The 21,291-nt window shown below is 46.8% G+C and overlaps 1 protein-coding gene across 5 annotated transcripts; it reads left to right on the forward strand.

Annotated features, from left to right (window-relative positions):
* Window positions 1-9,678: 9,678 nt before the first annotated feature.
* Window positions 9,679-20,119, forward strand: LOC121694206 (serine protease 23). 5 transcript variants are annotated; one of them, XM_042074213.1, is made up of 2 exons: window positions 9,679-9,996; window positions 18,286-20,119. In XM_042074213.1, the coding sequence occupies exon 2, from the start codon at window positions 18,299-18,301 to the stop codon at window positions 19,475-19,477; it is 1,179 nt and encodes a 392-aa protein (XP_041930147.1). In that variant the 5' UTR covers window positions 9,679-9,996; window positions 18,286-18,298; the 3' UTR covers window positions 19,478-20,119. The 5 variants fall into 5 exon arrangements, with proteins under 5 accessions (XP_041930147.1, XP_041930144.1, XP_041930145.1 ...); XM_042074210.1 differs by having other exon boundaries at window positions 9,680-9,996; window positions 18,281-20,119; XM_042074211.1 differs by lacking the exon at window positions 9,679-9,996 and adding an exon at window positions 15,436-15,850.
* Window positions 20,120-21,291: the final 1,172 nt, after the last annotated feature.

Raw genomic sequence — 21,291 nt, forward strand, 5'->3', positions numbered from 1 at the left:
TTTGAAAAGGTCGCTTAATGACGCAGGGCTGGACATGCAGGACAGTCCAGCTTTCCACTAGATTCTGGCAGCAGACTTCAGGAAAACTCGACTGGTCCAGACACTTTTATTCCAGCGCTGGACTCCTGTTCCTAATCATTTCATATTTAAGCCACTGTGCTCTAGTGCATCTGTTCCCGACTCTCAACTTGTTCTGCTCCCCCGGTTCTGGCAGCGTCCTCGCGCCCGCAGACACTAAAAACATTTGAGTGGAAAGAAACAAGTGGTGTTTGTGACAGAAATGTTACGTGTTGTTGAACTCTCTGTAAAATGTGACCTTTTCTATTGCTGGAGTCCTGATGGTGTTTATGCAATTTGTTTGATTTAGTGTGTGTCCATGCAAAGTACAAGCCACTCCTGAGTGTGAAAAGTTGAAACTGCAGACCTGGGGAGATGACCCGACCTGTCAAGCGGCTCTCCTGCAGGTAGTCTGGCTGACTGTTCTACTGCTGTAGAAATGTGCTGAGTGTGTTGGGGCTCTCTGTGGGGAGTGAAAGCTGCTAAAATGCAGAGAATGAGCTGAGTTAGCTGCATTAGCGTAGTGACCCCACACTCTCAGCTTTGAGGCCATTTCCTCATCTTTCTTCATGTCCCTGTCTTTCTTCATTTTTGCCTTTCATGGAAGTGGGGAGGGGGAGGGAGACTCTTGTCCTGAGCCCAGGAGAGAGACAAAAGTTTTTTGGGGGGTCTTTGCAATGTGGAAACCCCGTCACGGGCAGATTTCTCAAATCCTCTGAGACCCATACATCTAGCTGTGTTGTGGGAGCTGCACTCCCCCTCCTCTACCATTTGCTCTCTCCCGTAGCCCTCGGCCTAGACCTTACAGAGAAGGGGTCATCTGCGCACATGACAGTGGAAAAAATATAATGTTCTATCTATGTAAACATAATAAAAGTTATGGATAGTGTGGTGCTTACTGCTGGTATGGCTTTCTGTCTCATGACAGAAGTTTTTCCCCCAACCTTTAGCTATTCTGGATTGGACAGAATAATTGCCAGATCCATGCCTTTTCCCCTTCCTGCCGCAGCTCAGGCCAACTTCTCTTATTCTGTCAGTTGCACTGATATTAAAACCAGCTGTGTGTCTGATACGCACTTCCAGAGTGGAGGAACTGAGGGCACATCACTGATAAGGCCGTCTCCCATTGCATCTCAAGAAATCCTGCCTATTTGTGAGTAAAATAAAACGGATTGGTGTTTTTTTTTTTCAGTGGGTGCCAGGATTCCTTATCTTGTTGCTCACCTAACTTACGTCCACCCTCTCCGGTCTCTCGGGCAGTCTGGGCAGGCGCCACAGGAGCTCACGAGAGAGTTCAGTGGGCCAATGTGCACGCATGGCTTGAACGTGTGAATCCCCGCTCCGCTTCACCGCACACTTCCCAAAGGTCACCTCCCAGCAGAGTGTGAGAGCGCCAGGCTGCCTCATCTGAGCACGGCTTCAGAGCAGAGGACAACCGGGAGAGTCGGCTTCAGCGAGCTTCCCATTCCCATTCAGTCCCTCACCACCCAATGGGGGAAAAAATGACTATCCAGTTTCCATGTCAGAGGCCCTGAGAGAGTGAGGGAGAGGGAGAGAGAGAGGGAGAGAGATGGGGTATCAGTAGTTGGGTGGGTGTTGCGTTTCGGTAGCTGTGGGCGGGATGTGCGAAGTCAACACAGTCCCTCTATTCTGGTCGCTGTGTGTGGAGGTGGTGAGGAGATATGACTGGAGCCATCCCAGGCGGGCGAAAACATTGAGTTACATCTCCATCTTCATATCTATTGGGCTGTTTATGTGAGCTGTTGGGCCCAGAAGTTGAATAACTTGTCACTGCACTATAGGGACCCAGGAGGCAGGAGCAGGCAACCTAACAATGTGAGCTCTGTACCTCTGAAACAGAGAGAGAAAGGAGAGCAGTTGGAAAGAATCTGTCCTTCTGCATAACATTAAAGGAATAATTTTTCAGTTTAGAGAGGGAAATATGTGACAGTGTGGTGAATGTTTACCTTCTGTCACCTCATTATGTCCAATCTTGTCTTAACTTTTCCTCTCCTGAAAACACCCTATTTCTTCTAAAGACTTTGACATGAATGCCATTTATATGATTATTGGCTCTATTACACTGTTTAACTACTATCCCCTCATAGTACAAGTCCATGTTTTTAGTGTTTTGTTTGGCTGTGAGTTGACTTTAGGAAGGTGTCATAATTAAGAATGATCATGCCATGATTTAAACTTGAGTCTGAGGAATTAAATCCAGAGAGGTTCACACAGCCCCTCAAGTTATACTATTTGTATTACATTATAATTGTGTGCAATTATTTTACTTTACACAAAGGAATTTTTTCATTGCTACTTCCAAATTACTGAGCCTTCAGCTACCCAGCTACCATTATGTTTTGAAGTGATATGGAAAAGCAGCTTGGTTCACCATTCACCAAGGTCACATAAACAATGTTGTATTGATGCTGTTGACTGTGTTATTATTATGACTCTTAAAAACTGACGTCACTTTGCTTTTATTGGCATGAAACGTCTGGATTTTATCAGTAGAAGCGTTCAGCTTCATATACTTATTGTGTTATGTGTAAATCAGCCCTGGCTGATTTAAAACATTGTAAAATGCATTGATTGTAGCCATGCGAATATGTATAACTCCAGCTTTGATTTGACCCAAGTTACACTTCTAGAAGCATCTTTCCCTGTTAGATGAAGATTCTGAAAGAAAATCTAATTTAAGTCTTCAGACAACAATTCTCCTCCCATTCCAGTGAATACCAGATTAGCTGGATCAACAAAGAAGCGCTTGGTTCAGGCTGTGCCACTGGTCAAATTTGTCTTTATTACTACCCCTGGGGATTTTTCCACAGCCTGTTTGCTCACAGCATGTAAAAGCAAGACTTCTGCGCGTCGTCTTCATGCCACTGAAGGGAGGATCCAGCACCTGTAGTGTAGCCGCTGGAGAGGCAGGCACAAGTGAGGTAGGTGGGAATGCTATGCACATCAGGTGAAGTTCAAATGCTGGGTGTTTGCAGCAGAAATGTGGAATCTGCTGATTTCGTAACAGATTGTATCACACTCGTTAAAAAAGGATGACAGTTGGCAAACAAGCCTTGTTGTTGCATCATGTAGCTTTGGACAGCCTCTGTTAAGTCAGTTTACTTTTGTGGGCAAAGTGGAACCAGTCATCTAAACATGGGCACTCAACTTTTGTTTATATGATATGCCCGATCCATGAACTGCATGAGTAAAAGACATCATTATTTTTAATAAAAACTCTTGGTAAGGCCCTTGGGGGTGGTTTTGGGAGACCCCAGCAGTGCATTACAGCAAATTGTCTCTACAAATCCGTTTGAGAACTCCAAACCAAATGAGAGAGTATATTAAGAGGATGTGAGGAGATCAATGAGGGTCCGTTCTGGCATTTCGGTCAAATGCAGCAACCTTAGATCACAGCTCCAGTGTCCTATTCTCAATTCAATGCAAATAGCTAACAGATGATGTGTGAACTTTGGGCCAATTGCTGTAGATTTTGCAAGATGTTGTTTGGATTGGCATTGCGCATTTTGTTAAAACAGTTCAAGCGATCACTTTGGGGAATGGGCTCAAAGAGGCTGGACCTGTGGCTTGGGCTTGTCTGAAACTATACAACGAGAAAACAGCCCACAGAAGGGAGGTGCAGTCCGTGCCAAAACCCCATGAATGGCTCTCAGTATTGTTCAGTGTCAACAATGACCGGCAACAATCTGACAGGCCACAAACTCACACTGCACAGTATATTGCAAAAAATGGAGCTCTCTAAGCTCACGTTTCACACAACGACTCTGATGTCTCTGTCAGAGGGAGGGTGAGAACTCGTTCCCATACTGTACTGTAATGACGATGCGACGGCTTCCTGCACTTGAGTGCATTATAAAAGAGCATTAGCCACACAAGTCCTATTATCAAGATTGTTGGCGTACTGTCTCCCTCATCCCCACTGTTTGTAGCCACCCTAACTCAAACACCTGAGAACCCAGGTTGCCAGATCCAGAGGGATTCTGCATCACTTGAGGGGCTCAGCATCACTGGCTGCCATCTGGTTTGAATGCCGCCCGTTGTCCTCCCTCCCCTGTCAGAGATGACCACAATCTCCATGACGACACATGAGTCAGCTAACTTCCCCTTCCACACCACTCAGGGACTGACTGCTGGGATTGGGCTGTCCTGTAGTCTGATTGTTTGTCTCTCAGGTGGCTCCACTTGTGAGTGTGACGAGTGCCGGGCTGAGTGAGCTCACACAGGAAGAGCACCCCTGCTATACTCCCACTCCAGCACCCTTGAGATCCTGTGCGACCCTCAATGCACCTGATCACATCCTTGTCATGAAATCTTTTTCAGAAAGAGTGTGATGAAGTTGTTCTCGAAACAAGCGACGACTTGTCTAATTCATAACCAAAGAGAGTTTTGTGTGCTGCTTGTTTTGGACGTTGCTGTACATCTTATTTGCTTATTAGGTTTTGTGGGACACACACACACACCCCTTAAGTCGAAAAGAAGGCATTTAAGGGTTTTCTTTAAGCTGCTTTTCCAGTAAGTGAAACACAGTAAGGCATTCCAGGCCAGTGCAGGCAGCTGGAGGCTTGATTCTGGAGTGTGCCACGTCCTGTCGTCCAAACCACATCAGAGCAGTTAGCTGTGCTCCAGTGGACAGAATCGGTCCAGCGTGATTCTCCGTGTTACTTAATCAGTCTCGCCTCTCTGCCCCGCCATAAAGAAGTCTTCTCTCTAAACAATGCTTCCTTTATCATGTTCAGAATACAGTTGAAGATATGGTTCCTTCCTTCCTTCCAAGTCTTTATGTTTTGTTTTGCTGTGTGTTAAACACGGCCGACAGCACCAGGGGACCCAGAATGCACCTCAGCAGAGCTGAGCTGTAGGGCTACAAAGGATCTGTATGTCAGCAGCTACTGTGTCAGGGCCATCATCACTCCCTGCGCTAAATAACAAATGACCTCTTTTGGCTTCATGATGCTGGTGCGGCGTCAGGGAGAGTAATGTCACCCTGAGGTCTGCTTGTTTAACGTATACCTGATGCCTCGGGTTTCCATTAAAAGGTGCCAAAGGATCCGATGGGTTTGTGCACACAAAAAGACTTTATGTTTCCACTGAGGTGGTCTGCACTGTTTCTAAAAGGAGTTTTGTGGAAAAAAAGTGCAATTTGGCAAGCGAGCAGAAGGAACTAAGATCATAAAACTGCAAGTGGGAGAGAAGAAAAGGGAGGAACAGAACAAGGACTGTTTCAGAATCGGCCGAGGAGTCGAGGAGACCTATTTGGCCCGGACGACTGGATGACAAGGAGGTGGATACTCCCTGCGCCTGGCTCAATGTGAGGCACATGTGTGTGTCTCAGAGCATATGTCAGAATCTTAAGATGGAGGAATAATGAAGGGTGGGAAAGGCAGGCAAAGACTGAGGCTCTCTAAAAAACGCGTTTAATTTCCCCTTGGGTTTATTAGACTTCCTACAAAGTGTCGGAACTGTAGTTCTGAATAGGCATCTCAAGGAAGCATTCTGACATTCACATCCTTTTCCTCTACTCATAAGACAAGGGGGATGATGTTAAAACTTTACAGCTTCCAGTGTAACACAATGGTAACCAAGTAGATGTTTATACACATGTAAAGCGCATAGCATAGAATAGCATATTTTGAAGAGATTTGAAGAGATTTTGAGAATGATTTACTAGGGCTTGTAAATAATTGGTCCGTAAAAGAGAGAAATCTGCTCTAACTTCAGCAGCTTTGACAACTGTTTTTAACCATGTGGTGGACGTTTTAGCGGTCACAGTGTGTTGGAATTTATTTAAGCACTGAGAGGGGCCCTTTGCACCACGGGCCAGAGTGTTTGGTGCAGGCCACAGAGGGCATGTGTGCCCAGGCGTGGTGGCAGATCAAGCATATAACGTTCAGCTGGCATCTTTGTTGTTCCGGCGCAGCTCCTGTCAGTATAGGCCACATCTGCACACCTCTGCAACCCGAGACAGGTGAAGCCCTCTTTTAAAAGTGCTCATTAAGTCTCGCCAAACCTTTGTTCGGAAGCCATAAAGGTGTGGCGGCGCCCGGGCCGTAAATCAGCCCCGCTGTCTGCTCACGCTCTGAGCCCTGTTCTGGGCCTCAACATGTCCTCAGTATCCTCTGTGTGTTGCCTTTGCTTCTGATCCCTGCTGTCTGGTTTGGCCCACCCAGTCCTCTCTGGTTGGTCGTGCCAGTTGAGCTAATTCACGCGGACAGCTGTCTGTTGAGTTAAAGTTCAAACACTGACCTTTGACACTTTTGTCACTCTTTACAGTGTGAAAACAAACAGGGGATCATTTTGAGCTGTGTCAAAAATATGATTTGTTTTGGGAGACTTTAAACTCACATAAAATGTCAAAGATATCCCCACCAGTCTTACCCGTCGGTCCAGCAGTGAGTAGATACAACAGAGAACTTGGCTTTAAAACGGCCATGATGATTCTATTGCTTCAAGACCTCCTTTGCTGAGGACATCTTGGCAGTGTTCCGGTCGTCATCAGACACTAATTACACTCTCAGTGCTTGTTTGTTGTATGGAATGTGCAGGGTCAAACATGCTAAGAAAGGGGCCATGTTGGACTAAAGAACAAGGGCATGTTCTAGGGAAGTTCACTAGAGAGGAAACTGACTAGAATTGCATGTGAAGGGTTCCAATCGTGACGACATTTGTTTGAGGACAGGCTGACACTTCCAGGCTCCTTGTTTTTCTCGCTCGCTCACTCTCTCCTTCTCACACACAAATCTTCTCTCTCCCTCCTTTCTCTCTCACTCTCTCTCCATGCCATACACAAATCTTTCTTCTCTCTTTCTCTTCCTGTCATACACAAATCTTCTCTCTCTCTCTCTCTCTCCCTCACTCCCTCTGTCTCTGAGGGAGGCCTTGGCTGCAGTGTAGCTGAGGTATGGAGATCATCCTTCCTCGGCCCCATCTCTCCTCAGCTGCGTCTCCATTTGGCCCCGTGTCTCCCTCCTCAGCTCTCTGAGTGCCGCACACGGCTCACGTCACATGTGGGATGTGGGAACAGATTAAAACATGTATGGAGTGTTGTTTTTTGTTGCTGGTACAGGCGCCTTTGTCAAAGCCCTCTTTTAAAAACATGGTTATTGCTTTTTGTTGTTTTAAGGGGCTCTCAAATAGATTCTTGCTGTCAGGGACGAGGCTGATGCTTTTCCATGTCATGTTTTCTTTGGCTCGACACAGCGTATTTCAAATTGCGCACAGATCTTTCCAGAGAGGGAGACCCATAAACGGGTCTTTAGCACTGGGCCTGGTCTAGCTGGTGCTAATGCCCTCAGAAAAGGTCTTGCCTGGCCAGGAATGTCCAGAGACAAGGTTTCAATTAAGCAGTTGTCATGCGAGTTTGTTTTGTCATGCCCCAAACGTCCGACTGAGTTTGGTCTGCTTGGTGTTAATGGATTTATATAATTACTTCAATCATCTGTGGATTAGAGCGCTAGCGAAAAAACAATAGCTTCAATGGAATCAGCTGGGGAACAATAGGGAATAGCGGCCCAGTGGGAACTGCACGGCCACATTCCAGCATTGTCATGACGCAAAGGCCCATCTTTTCATCTGTTGTGATTGAAAAACACAAAGCTCTAACAGGGTCCATGTGTATTAGATAATACACTTTTTGTGCCATATGTCAATTGGATTACATCTAAGCCATCTCTTTTTGTATTCCTTGTAGGCTTCTTTTACTCTGTAGCCTACCTTTCGACTCATATTTCTTACTTTTCTTGCATTGTCAGTGAAACTCAGGGAATCATTTGCTTTAGTTAGATTTGTGGTGTTTAAAAGCTTACAGGGGCTTGTCCGGGGCCTAGATTTCCTGGACACCACAAGACTGGTTTTAGGCTCAAGCCATGGATTCAGTGTTCCACAATCCACTGAGACCAGAACAGGCCGACTTGTCCTTCCCAAGTGAGGAGGGAAGAAATCCAATAATAAAAGATGCCTGCCAAACCTCTGAATTCCTGATGAGGGAAAGAATGCAGCAGGAAGAGAAGCCACGTCCTCCCTCCCTCCACTCTGTACTTTTTTCGGTAAACATGAAAATTTCCCTGACCCCGAGCTCACTACTCGTACTCATCTGCTTTGCCCTGTTAAGGGAATACGGTCTCGAGGAGTGAATAAGGCCCTTTGCCATCTCAGATTACCTAATTGCTGTACTTTAGGGAGTGCTCATTTTGGCTTACCCACACTCCCCAACCCACATATGAATCCTTAAGGGGGTGATCTGTGCAATCAGTGTTGCTTTCTATTTAGCAATGGTTTTATTGGTTGTACACAGAAATGTTGTGTTAAATACAATGACCCTAGTTACAATGCCACATGGCATTTTGTTGATGTAAAAATAATTTGTGTGAACCAGTCAAGATGTGATAATAGAAAAAACATTGTAATAGTTTCTACTTTTGGAAAATAATCATATCCGCATTATTTTTCAGTCTAGGAATTGATTGATAATCAGAATCAGATTAAAGATCACACTCAAGAAACCTACACTTTAGGACAAATAACTACCTTTATCAAAGCAACACACATGAGGAGAGATAAAAGAATGTAAAACTAAAATAATAAAACAGTGCTATCCTTTTATCCTTTCATACATGTTATCCTCCATTTTTCCAGCTTCCAGCATGGACCACACAGATTAGCCTTGGCTACACAGATTAGCCTTGGCTAGCAGCTGTCTGGTGCTGTGCTGCAATCTGCTAAGACTTAGCATGTGGAGCAGCATGATTTATTACAGGCGGAGGCCTGTGTTTGCTTGTGTTCTTTGTGATGCACTCACACAGTTCAGTGCCCCAGTGGGGAAATATCTCATTATAGAGGAGCAGGCACTGAGCATAGTCTGCTGATTGGGTTGCTCCTGATCAGCATCTGCTAATTAGTTCTGCATGAGGATACCTACAGAGCTCACATTTTCATGGGGGGGGGGGGGGGTGGCGGCGGCGGCGGCGGCTTGGACATAGCTGTGAAGCACTGTTGGCAGAACTGAGGTCTCAGTTACTGCTATAGTTTATGCTTCGCTCATACACCCTTGCGTTTCCATGGCAGGGCTCTTTGTTCAGCAGGGAGTGGCTCCAGCAGGACTGATAAAATTCCAGAACATTCCGTGGAGGACTCAGGTGGCCCTCGTCGTGCTCCGCTGCCCCCGGCATGCCTGCACTGACAGATGAGTGTCCAAGCAAGGGCGACTGACACGGCTCTGTACACGCACGGCTCGCCTGCTTGCACGGACTGCTGGCCAAACACAGGCCGATCATATCACCAAAGGAACTCCAGGTGGAGTCTTAATGGTGGGCTTTACCAGGGGATCAGGCTATTGTTGGCAAAAAGAGGCCTTCTGGCTTTAACTCTCACCTGCATCTAATGCAACTCTCTGGAACGGTTCAGCCAGAGGTCAGCTGTAAATAGCTTGGACCATTTAATCAGGGGCTCATAGGAGAGCTGTTCCACTCCGCCTGATGACTTGAAGTTGTTTTCCTGGCCTTTGATTCCCCTCTGAATTGAGAATGTTCTCTCCCTCCCTGCACACGCTGTTGTGTTTAAATCATTTTGTATTTGATTGTTACTCAGTGCATGAGGCTTGAAGAAGAGGGTGGAGGCTGGGAGAGTGCCACTAGTCGATGACGGGAAATAACTGGAGTCCGTCTAAATTAAGTCCCACGTGTGGGTTGACACACTAAAAATTTGAAACCCAATCTGCATGGGAAGTGGTCCCTAACATGACACAAATGCATAAGAGGGAACTAACAGGGGCATGTGTCCCATCTAGGATCTTGCTCTTGACTGGTTCTGAGTCAGTGAGCCTGAGTGGCACAGCCGAGGCCAGGCATGGCCCCCTCACCTACACCATCACCCACCAGCGTGAATCGCATGCAGGCACACACAGGCATGTAACGCTAAGTCTGGGTGAGTACACTTTCTTCTTTGAAAAGCCTGACTCAGATGTAAACAATATGTTGCTACATAACAGAGACTCTGTTTTCATGTGCTCTTGCACGCTTGCACTGGACAGACGGGGATTTTGGCATGTTGTTCCTTAGTAATTGGACACCTCTTTTTGACGAGAAAGTTGGATCGTTTTGTCTTCTGCGGACGTCTGGCTCGTGGACTTTCCCGCTCCCCTCGGTGCTGAGGGTCGGGTGCAGCGGAAGACTTGCTAACCGATCGGCCATTATCCAAAATGGTGTTCATTAATCTGCTATTGCAACTTCCTGTAATTTATGTGTGCTCAGCTGCAAGGCTGAATGACCTCTACTCCCATCCACTTTTCATCCTTATTCGTCAAGGCAAGAGTCGCTGGGGACACAGATCATCTCTGTTTGATGTGAGAAAGAATAAGAGACAGTTGAGAGACAGAGAGAATAAGGGGGAAAGAGAATGAGAGAGAAAGAGGGGAGGGAGAGAGAGAGGAGTACAGTTCCACTGCCTAACTCAGTGGAATGTTCTCATGCAGGGTGTACAGGCCTCACTGAGTCAGAAGCATTAGGCCGAGTCGTCCAAAAAATGCAAAGGCTTCATGCTGTGTGACTAGGACTTGCCGGCTTCTCCAAGGGTCAAAGTTATTGATTAGTGCTGGTGTGTCTGGAGTTCATGCTGGCTCCCAGTAGACGAACATCTGTTGTTGTGGAGCCCTGGACCGCAGCAACCCCCCCCCCCTCCGCAGCTGGCTTCCCCTGTGGATCCATCACGCCGACGGATGATACTGTATGTCACAAGCTCTCGGAGAGAGAACAGAGGGCGAGTCGTCGACAGCGATGACAATCTGGGAGACGCAGACCTCTCCGCCTCTCTGGTTTCAATTTATGTGAATGTTTGTTCTGTGTTCAGGGGACATGAAGGACCTTGGCTTTGTTTAGTTGTGCATCGTGATGAATTGTTTGGCAAGAGCAACAGTCAACAGAGCCGAGCTATTGTGAGAACCAAGAGTGTCGCACATCACATCCAATCACATATATTTTCCTCAGAGTTGTATGAGAGTATGACATCCTATTCACAAAACTATTTAAGAGGCATTTTCTGGGATACTACACTCATTGGCAAACCAATGCAATTCCTGTAAGCCGCTGGATACTAAAGAGTCTCTTTAGCACTAGGAGGGCATCAGCAGCATTTGCCCATGCACATTAGAAAGCCAGGGAACAGCAGCAAGACTGTGCATATCTGGAATTGGTTTCTACAGAGCAGCTCGCTCCTCAGGTCGTCCTGTAAATCAGAGCTGAATAAGTGCGGGTGGGATATGATCAGAGGTGCAGGCTGCAGCTTGTGTGACAATGTATGCGGAGCACCGAACCTGTGAAAAATACCAGGCGTCAGATACCCTGAACATGGCAATGTGTGTTTTATCAGCTGGCTTCTGGTGCAGGAAAAATAATAAACATTTACTGTGTGTTACTGTATACGCCCCTCAGTGCAAGTCGGCGCGAGCCCATGTGCACGTCAGCCTACTGCTCCTGCCCGCGGGTGCAATGCAGACACATAATGATTTTCTGACATTGTAATTAGATATAAATTCCCAAACTGTCTCTGGCATGTACAATCCCATACCTTATCTATGTTGCCACTTGTGGAGTTGGTATGCTTTTCTAGGTGTCAGATTCAAATTCACACCCATCTCGTCCAAGAGCAGCTCATGGTATGATGAAGTATTTGGGCAGAAGAGTTTTGCTTTGCCAATTTGAGAACATCAGGACATATGAGGTGCCCGAAAATAGAGGACAAACAACAAGATCAACCAAAGCACAGGGCAGACTCTGTTATACAGCATGTCGTGAGTTGTAGCAGATACTGTTTGAAGTTGCCTGCCCACTGGCGTGATAACAACTCAGCTGAAGATTCTTGAAACAGTCTCCATCTACCCCTCCAACCCTGAAGCCAAGCCAGCATGCCAGCTCTGTCTCAGGCAGCCTTCGCTCTCGCCGTCAAAGTGATAAGAATGATTCATCGAGCATTCCTGCCCTTGTTTTCACTAACAGTGTTTTCCCCTGTTTTCCACTCACGTCTCCACGCTGCCAAACTGAAGATGACCTCATCGTGCGAGGGAAGTGTAGCGCTGTGCATACCCTCCTGGCCCGGCAGGAGTACTGGGGAGCTCAGGAAAGGCAGACAGAGCAACTGCCTGGTGGACTGATGAACAAGATGAACAGAGTCCTTGCACCACTGGGTAAAAAAAATGTGTGAGAGAGAGAGAGAGTTGTTTATATCAGAGAGACCATATCAGTTGGTTGTTTTCAGACAAAAGAGGAACGTTTTGAAATGGAAAAAGAACGCAGACCAAATCTCTCATGCAGGCATGTTATTGGAAAGGCTGATAGCACATGTTGAGAGCGGGGACGCTCCACGAGAGGAGGGGAACAGGGGGAGATGAAGTGGGCCTGACCGCTCGGGCTGCTGCTCACGCAGAGAGGCCTTTGGTGCGGCGGCGGGGAGGGAGAAATAAAACACCCGGGCGATCATAAAAGAGGGCCGGGCGGGACGTGAAGAAGCACTGAGCGAGCGGCCGAGTGCAGAAAGGGGACATTGTTTGTGTTCACCGCCCAGGGCCTGCTGAAGAGTCACTGGGAGCCGCGGCATTCCGAGGAGCACATTAAAACTCAGAAGGACAGCAATCTCAAGCTGGGAGGGTCAAGAGCGAGGGGGCCGGTGTTATGAAAGGTTCAGTCGGCCGCTGCGAGATCTGACCACTGCCTTGTTTCTGTGGGCCAATTATGGGATTAAAGGAGCACACAGAGAAAGCCCTGTGATCTCGTTAATAATCCCCGCTCACATTGAGAGCTGTTGTAAGACAGCCGCCGTGTCAGCTGAGCAATCACAACAGGGCCAGATTACCCCAGATTGCCAGCCCACCAGTGGTGCGAGCCGCACACCTGCACTCCAGCGATGCACTGGACTCCAGACGGCCTGCCGATGCAAAGGCCCTATGCTATGCGCTTTGCCACCAGTAGCGGGCTGTGTGTGTGTGTGTGTGTGTGTGTGTGTGTGTGTGTGTGTGTGTGTGTGTGTGTGTGTGTGTGTGTGTGTGTGTGTGTAGGTGTGTAGGTATGGCCCAGGGAAGGTGTTAGGGCAGTGGGAGTGGAGCATGCAATATGGCCTACTGTGGTATTGTATAACTGTGGTATTGAATATAAAAGAATGGCTCTGGAAAAGGTTTGCCTGCTGTTTGTCTATGCTTGTGTGTGTATGTCTGTTTTGTGTATATGTGGATGAGAGGGTTTCTTTATGTGTGGAAATGGCCAGGATGAAATGTCTGATTGTGTGGACTGTCTCAGTGGAGCTCTGTTGAATAGACTTGAGGCAGGAGTCCTCCCCTGAGGGAAGATATAGACTCCTAAAAGAACTCTATATCCCATTATAGCCTTCTCATTTTACAGCGACAAACAAATCCTCCATTTTGGTGGCACTCCGGCTGAGCACCTTAGCAATTCTAATAGGCCACAATGTTGCACACGGGGGATTGAATAGAATGCCACAGAAGCTTGCTCTCACACAGGCATTGACTTGTGCTCTCTAAGTCGGTCGTTTCCATGGATATTGTCGGTATGCCTGTTCACACATACCCTGCGCTAAACTCACACATATGGAATCTTTACAGTTTCCTCTCAGCTGAATCAATCCTACCCCAAACACCCTCGGCAGTAATTGGATTCACCCAAGCAGCTCCCCTAAACCAACTTTAAGACGCCCTGAGGATGTGCGTTGTCTCAGCTTCTGTAAAGCTCCTAAGACAGCTTCTGTAGTTGAGTGAAAGCCTCATGCACTGGCGGTGCGACTGGATTTGATGCTGTGATTGTTTTGGTTAGGCTGCCCTCTGCACATTTCTAAGGGGTGAGGTGTTGGGAGTGCAGAGTGCCGCTCCAAACATAGCCCGTCACGTGGAGCCTATTTAATTGAACGTCTGCTGTGTTTGTGCAAGTGAATCATAAAGACCGGAATGACCACAGTGCAGGACTCTGATGTCCGAGGTGACAGAAAGGGAACTCTGGACGATTGGACTTGTTGCATGAGGGCCCCCTCCCAAGTGCACCATTTACAGCCCCCCTGCCCCTACCCCCCCCCCCATCCCCACTATGTCTGAGGCCTGAAGCCAGCACAGGTCAAGAACAACAAGCCTACTGTAAAAGGAGCTGGGAACTGTCCAGCACACTGGATTCCAGTCGGGTTGGAGACTGCATGGCAGCGTGTTTTTTTTTTTTTTTAAGGCTGCGTCGGTCTTGGTTCTAATGACAGCCTGAGCAGGAGAGCAGTACCCACATGTGACTGCTTTTGGCTCTTTTATGACTCTTTTCCATTGCGACTGGAGGTGGCCGATGCGGGACTCAGGGAGCATGAAAGAGAGCGAGTGCACCAGACGAAGGGAGCAGATGGTTGCAGGCCAATACATACACGCGCAGAGGGGATTCTCTCTCGCGTGCCATGAAACCCACCCCCTTCGGAGTGTGATAGCATCGCGGGGCTTTGCTTTCTTGTGGTTCCTCACCAATTCACACATGCTCAAAGAGGACCTTTCCCAGACTTGGGGCCCGTGCTCTTACTGCCCCCACAAGACTGAGCCCACAACTTCCTGATGACTCATAGCTTGATTGTCTCTCCCGATGTCTCCACAACAAAGTGTTCATATCACTGAGATGACTGACCTGAAATGGCCTATATGTGGACAGCCCAGACGTAGTGTGATCTCTGTCTGTGTGAAACATAAGCATCCTGTAGTGTGACTCTCCAAAGTAATTTGGACACCAGGACAGAGTAGTCATGCACGTTTTAGCATTTGATATGTTCATTAGGTTTTTGGACACTGTGGCTTTGGGTCTATCTGAAGCACTTCCTGTGTAACACATCTGTTCCAGAGGCGTGGTGAGCACAGGGTCAGGCTTTCCACTGGACAAGAGGAGAGTCTCAAATTCCACATATCTGCTTGAGGTGTGAGAAGAAGAGGACTTCAATGAGATCAAGGTCAGAAGGTTATGTGGGTTGGTGGATCTGTCAACTTGGCCACAACATGCCCAGACATCCCTGGAATTTAGCCAGCCAGTGGACTGCTGTTGCCCCTTAAAGCCACTGTTCAACTCAAGTGAAATAAGTTTCCTTACCTGTGATAGAAATTATTGTTTCTCCACCATTACATGAAATACATTAATTGTGTTGTCTGAAAGGTTTATACCGTATGACATTTGGTAATCCTGTATAGACCTACATCACTATTTTATGGGAGTGACTGGAATTACTAACAGACGCTATAGCCTATGCCCCCCCCCCCCCCCCAACCTCTTCAATGATTGGTTATTTTATTCCCTGAATATGCAAGAAGCACAATGAACTTGACCTACAGTTGCTGGTGAGTCTTATAGAAATCAAAACCCTCCCACCACCCATCCCTTAAGTTATGAGAAGAGAAGCTGGTGTAGCAGAAACGGCACTAGGACCGTGTGAGCAAGCGCAGCGTCTTGCCTATCCGCTCCAGCAGCAGCGGTCCCACAATACTTTTAGTTGCCTGTCTCTCATGGGACGGAGGAACTGTAGGCTATCCCATACTCGGAAAATATGCTCCTTTGACTTTTCTACCACTCGAGGAACTAGGACAGATAACTCTGAAGAGTGATCGAACCGTCGTCGATCCAAATATCATTTCAGTCGAATCTTGGGGAGATCAGCTGGACCTGTCAAAATCTCTGGCGAGATGAGACTTCACTTGAGAATTAACATACCCGGTGTTCACGAGGAAGAGGAGCATGACTGAAATGTGAACGTATGTCGATTTTCTTATCAGGTAGAGTACCACCCTTACATTCAACAGTAGCCCAAATGCACAATGGCTCTTCTCATAATTCTCTTCCACAAATATTTAATTCGGTAGTCTGTTGAAATGACTATGCGTGGAATGAAATTTTGCCCACACCGAGGGTTCTTTTAGCTGTTCTGTCAACCTTATGCAGTGTCAAAGTCTGCAAACTTTGCATTGTATGGAATGCATGGGAACAATGAACAAAGTTTGACGAGTTTGTAGCCACGGTAGCCACGGTTTTACGGCAAAACGAGTTGTCGACGCGTGAAATTGAGGACTGGGCAAACAGAGCGCGTTGTCCGTGAGTTTACCAACAACTCAAGGAGTGGACACGGGCTTGCTGAGTATTCAATCAAGATCTATGAGATAACAAAAGACAACGAGGTGGGTGGGTTTCTGAACAAAGCAGTGGTCTGGGAAACAGGTTCCTCTCAGGGAATTCCAGAGGCATCGCAAGGGGTCAAAGATACGTTTAGTATCTAGTCATGGTGGGTGGAAATTGTTAGGGGAGTGAAGAGCAAGGGCAAAAGTTGCACACAATTAAGAATTCCTTTGTTATCATTAGTGATAAAGGTCCTATTGCCTGGAAATGGGAACTGGGAATACTCCTGATTCTGTGTCATTACAGCTTTAGGTAGGCCCATGGGCTATTTATTGTTCAGGGGTGACAATGTACCTATATCTTTTAACAGTGGAGAATGACCTTTGTCTAAATTCTAGTAGTTAAAATGTAAGTAGCTAGGCAAACACTTTAGAGAAGACCTAATTGGTGTGTCCTGGACCATTGTCATCCATGCCATGTATCATAGCGTTTTACTATTACTCTACAGGAAGACAAGAGTTATGTCAGAAAGTCAGTAAAAAGGGAAGATCCATGTACTGTGGGGTTATGGTGTGTGCCCTGGGTGACCCCTCTCCTGCTCTGCTGGTGTTGAGCTCATCAGAGTCGTGTCTCGACCTGTGGTGATTCACTCTCAGACACCTGCGCCCACTTTCGCCACAAGACCCTCAGGGCCCATATTCTTACATCATATATTTGTCAGTGCTAGTTTCTTTCCCTCTTGCACATATAACTAGCTGCACTTGCCATGATGTAGTGACACTTGCCATCTTTGAATGAATAGAAAAAAGGATTCCCTGCAAATTAGATTTTATTGCTAAGAGCATGACTAATTACTAAAGGTACCACAAAGGCTTTGTATGCATTCTCCAGTAACACTGTAGGCTACTTAAACCCAATACTTACAAAGAGTAGTAAACACGCATCTAATGCATTACATATGCGTTACATGCTTTACATGTACATTTACACATAGTAATGACTGCACTTAAGTGTTACAATGTATAATATAAGCCCTTACATCCTGAAGAAACAACATGCTCAGTAAAGCTTAATACTTGGTAATGGAACTGTTGACATGTTTATGTTAGCAGACACTTTTGTCCAAAGCGACTTACAATAACATCAATAAACATTACATTAACATTAAAATAACAGTTTAGTCATATGGTATAAATAAAATAAATACACATTATTATTAGACTAAACAGAATGAACAGAATAATAACAATAATCATGAACATATTTATTTATGTTAAATGTTTATTCACCAACTATGCTTTATGGAGCCATATGATACTCAATAGAAGCTTCATTAATAATGCTTGTGTATCTGGCGTATGTACATGCTCATATATGTCACTATAATGCATTATGCTTTAATGGATACTGGGTTTATGGTAAGTTCTACATATTTTGGCCCTTTATGCTTTGAAGCTTGTTAACTTGATAAACCCATCACATTTGTGGTTGCTCTTCCATAATCGAATTTACAAATGTAAAGAAAATAGATAGGAACCACTTTCATTCAGTCAGTGGTGTTTTATTGACCAACTAGAGAGTTTATACTAGGTTGTCATAACAGCATCGACCGTGGACAGAGGCATGGACACACATACAAACACACCACCTCAGATCCAGCCAGTATCATTATAAAAGTTACAATATGGCTGACTTAAGTATTACATTGTATTTGCCAGAAGAAACACAGCAAAGCTTGAATAATTCAACATTAGTTGAGGAGTGGTTGAAAAGCTGACAGCCAGACTGACAGAAGGTGGGGTTTGGCCTGGTGTGTGTTGATGAAGGTGTTATGGCCTGCAGCTATGTAGTTGAAATATGGCAGATGTATGAATTGGAGACGATATGAAAAAGACTGCCATGGTATGTGTTGGACTGCTGAATGTGTTGAATTGGCCCGCAAGGCATCATAAATCAGCTTAGCAGTCTGCTGATCGCCAAGCTTGAATGGTGGCTCTTTCACTGGCGCCTGAAGCAGCGTGGGTACACTTTTTAGGGGCCTTTTGTACTGCTGTGATGTTTTTGAATTTTGAGAGATCAATGTCTCCTTTCAGGACAGCCTGCGAACAGCCATGGCTCTTGATCACACGCCGATGTCTTCCCATCCCTGCTGCTCCTTCCTGCTCGTCTGTCTGCTGCTGCCCCTGTCCTGGGTGTCCTGCGTCCTGCCCCACCAGCCTGCGCCCCTCCACATCCCCTCCCTGGTGGCGCACACCCCTCTGCCCCTTGTGCGCTCCCGCTTCAGTGCCCAGGCCCAGCTGGACTTCACCACACACTGCAACGCCAGCTGCTTCCACCGGGGCGAGCAGGCCAGGCCGGAGGAGCTGGCCGAGCAGCTGGCCTTCGAGACGCTCTACTCCAACGGCTCGCGCACCCTCACCGCCGTGGACCTGGACGAGGACGAGGAGGCCGAGTGGAGGCCCGAACCCGCGGTCCCCTTCTTGGCCACTGGGAGGCGCCGGGGTTCCACCGGGCGCCGGCGGCGGCAGAAGCGGCAGATCTACGGGGCGGACGGGCGCTTCAACATCCGCGGCGACCACTTCCTGTTGGATTACCCCTTCTCCACGGCCGTGCGCATCTCCACCGGGTGCACGGGGGTCCTGGTGTCCCAGCGACACGTGCTCACCGCCGCCCATTGCGTGCACGACGGGAAGGATTACGTGAAGGGGGCGCGCAAGCTCCGGGTGGGTTTCCTGATCCCGCCCTCCTCCCTGGTCAACGTCACCCTGCCCAGCACTCCTTCAAAGAAGCCCTTGGTGCGCTGGGTGCGCGTGAAGCGAACGCGCGTCCCCAAAGGTTGGATCCAGGGGCCCCTTGAGGTCAGCATGGACTACGACTACGCTCTGCTGGAGCTGCGCTGGCCCCACCGCCGGCCCTTCATGCGCATGGCCGTGGCCCCCTCGGCCCAAGACCTGGCCGGCAAGCGAATCCACTTCTCGGGCTTCGACAGCGACCGGCCGGGCGAGCTGGTGTATCGCTTCTGCCCGGTGGAGGATGAGTCCAACGACCTGATCTACCAGCACTGTGACGCACGGCCAGGGGCCAGCGGCTCTGGGGTGTACGGGCGCGTGTGGGACAACGGCCTGGAGCGCTGGGAGAGGAAGGTCATCGGCATCTTCTCTGGACACCAGTGGCTGGAGATCGACGGGGAGAACCGGGACTATAACGTGGCGGTGCGCTTCACCCCCCTCAAGTTTGCGCAGATCTGCTACTGGGTTCACGGGAACCAGGTGGATTGCAGCAAAGACTGATGGCAGACAGGATTGGTGACAACAAAGGACAAAAATAGCAGTGTCTGTTGTGATTTGTATTTTCAGCCCATCTGCAGTGAGTTTTAAGGTTTAATGTGGTTTAATGTGGAGTCCATGTTAGTCTTTGAAGAACACTATTATCCCCTAAACTATTTTTCTACACTTTATTTAATCCAAATTGGATCTGAGAATTTGACCCACGATACCCTTGTGCCTGATCAGGACTTTATACTCTTTAGGTGCCTTTGCTGCAATTCATAAGATTAATGTCTAAAGGGTTTGTTTACATTTCATAATGGAACAAACTCATTTTGATATTTTAATTAAATATGCCCACAAAATCGTTCTGAAACCACTGACAAATCAGAATCTATGACGTTTTGATGTAGATTTGACTCATTCTGTGTTTTGAGCTACACCTGTAATTGTGGTATTCTGTTTCTTGTATCTGACTCTGACTCATTGACACTTCTTACTCCAAATTATAATGGTTCATATTCAACTCAGCAAATGTAGTTGCAGAGATATTACGTGTGACTGCTTAAAATGGATAGCTTCAAAGGGCCTGGTTTTGGGGACACTTGATGTTGGGTAAAAATTATTTAAAATGCTTCTATTTTAATTAAAGATGTCTATCTGAAATATCTGTCTTGTATGTAATTATGCAATCATTATCCACATGACAATTGTTAAAATATCAGTCTGTAAAACTAAGGGCATGTTTCACTTGGTAAGTTCCATCCCTGGAAATAAAATCCCACTGTGAATAGACAGCGCAGCATACAAATGGGTGTGTGGCGCCCTCTTGTGGTCAAATGTTGATGCTGTATATTTTCACAATAAGGCTTGAGAGTGCCAAACACACTTTATAGAATGACACAAGTAGGCCACCAAATGTGTTGAAGACTGGACTTGGTCTACTTGGACATCAAGGTCCAATTTAAAACTGTGATATGCACTCATTGATCTGGTCAGAAAATCAAATGCCCATCCATATCAGCCATGTTGATAGAATCATAAGCCTATGGTTAATTCATTAAGTATAAGTATATATACTGTTTTGATCCCGTGAGGGAAATTTGGTCTCGGCCTTTATCACAATCCGTGAATTAGTGAAACACACTCAGCACACAGTGTACACACAGTGAGGTGAAGCACACACTAATCCTGGCGCAGTGAGCTGCCTGCAACAACAGCGGCGCTCGGGGAGCAGTGAGGGGTTAGGTGCCTTGCTCAAGGGCACTTCAGCCGTGCCTACTGGTCAGGGTTCAGCCGGCAACCCTCCGGTTACAGGTCCGAAGTGCTAACCAGTAGGCTACGGCTGCCCATTAGCAGGCGGAATGGTGCTTCATTACCAGTTGTAGCCACTAAAAGAAAAACTTTTCTTGAAACAAAATAAATATTTGTAACTACAAACTTATCCAAAGATTACATCCATTTTTCATTCAGGTCATTACCACCACAGCATCCAATGAATTTGCATTACAATGGGAATGGGAACACATGAGTTCAAAAGCATGATCCCATTTGACTTTGAAACCATCCACATCCACCACTAACTGGTCACTGTAGTCCGCTTGAAGATCATAATGCAGATATGGACAAGACTAGAAAGCCCTTTAGAATCCAAGACCTTGGACAAAATCAACTAGTGACCATGGAAGGGCAATGTAGACAATATTTTATGGTATTTTTTGCATTACCTCACTTTTTGCCACAATAATCCAATACAGTGTTCAGAGGCAAAACAAACCCAACGAAAAACTACAAAAGGCTAAATTATTCAGATTAATACAACAATCGGACAACTCATT

Source organism: Alosa sapidissima, chromosome 20 (genome assembly GCF_018492685.1).
Source record: "Alosa sapidissima isolate fAloSap1 chromosome 20, fAloSap1.pri, whole genome shotgun sequence".
NCBI lineage: Eukaryota > Metazoa > Chordata > Actinopteri > Clupeiformes > Clupeidae > Alosa > Alosa sapidissima.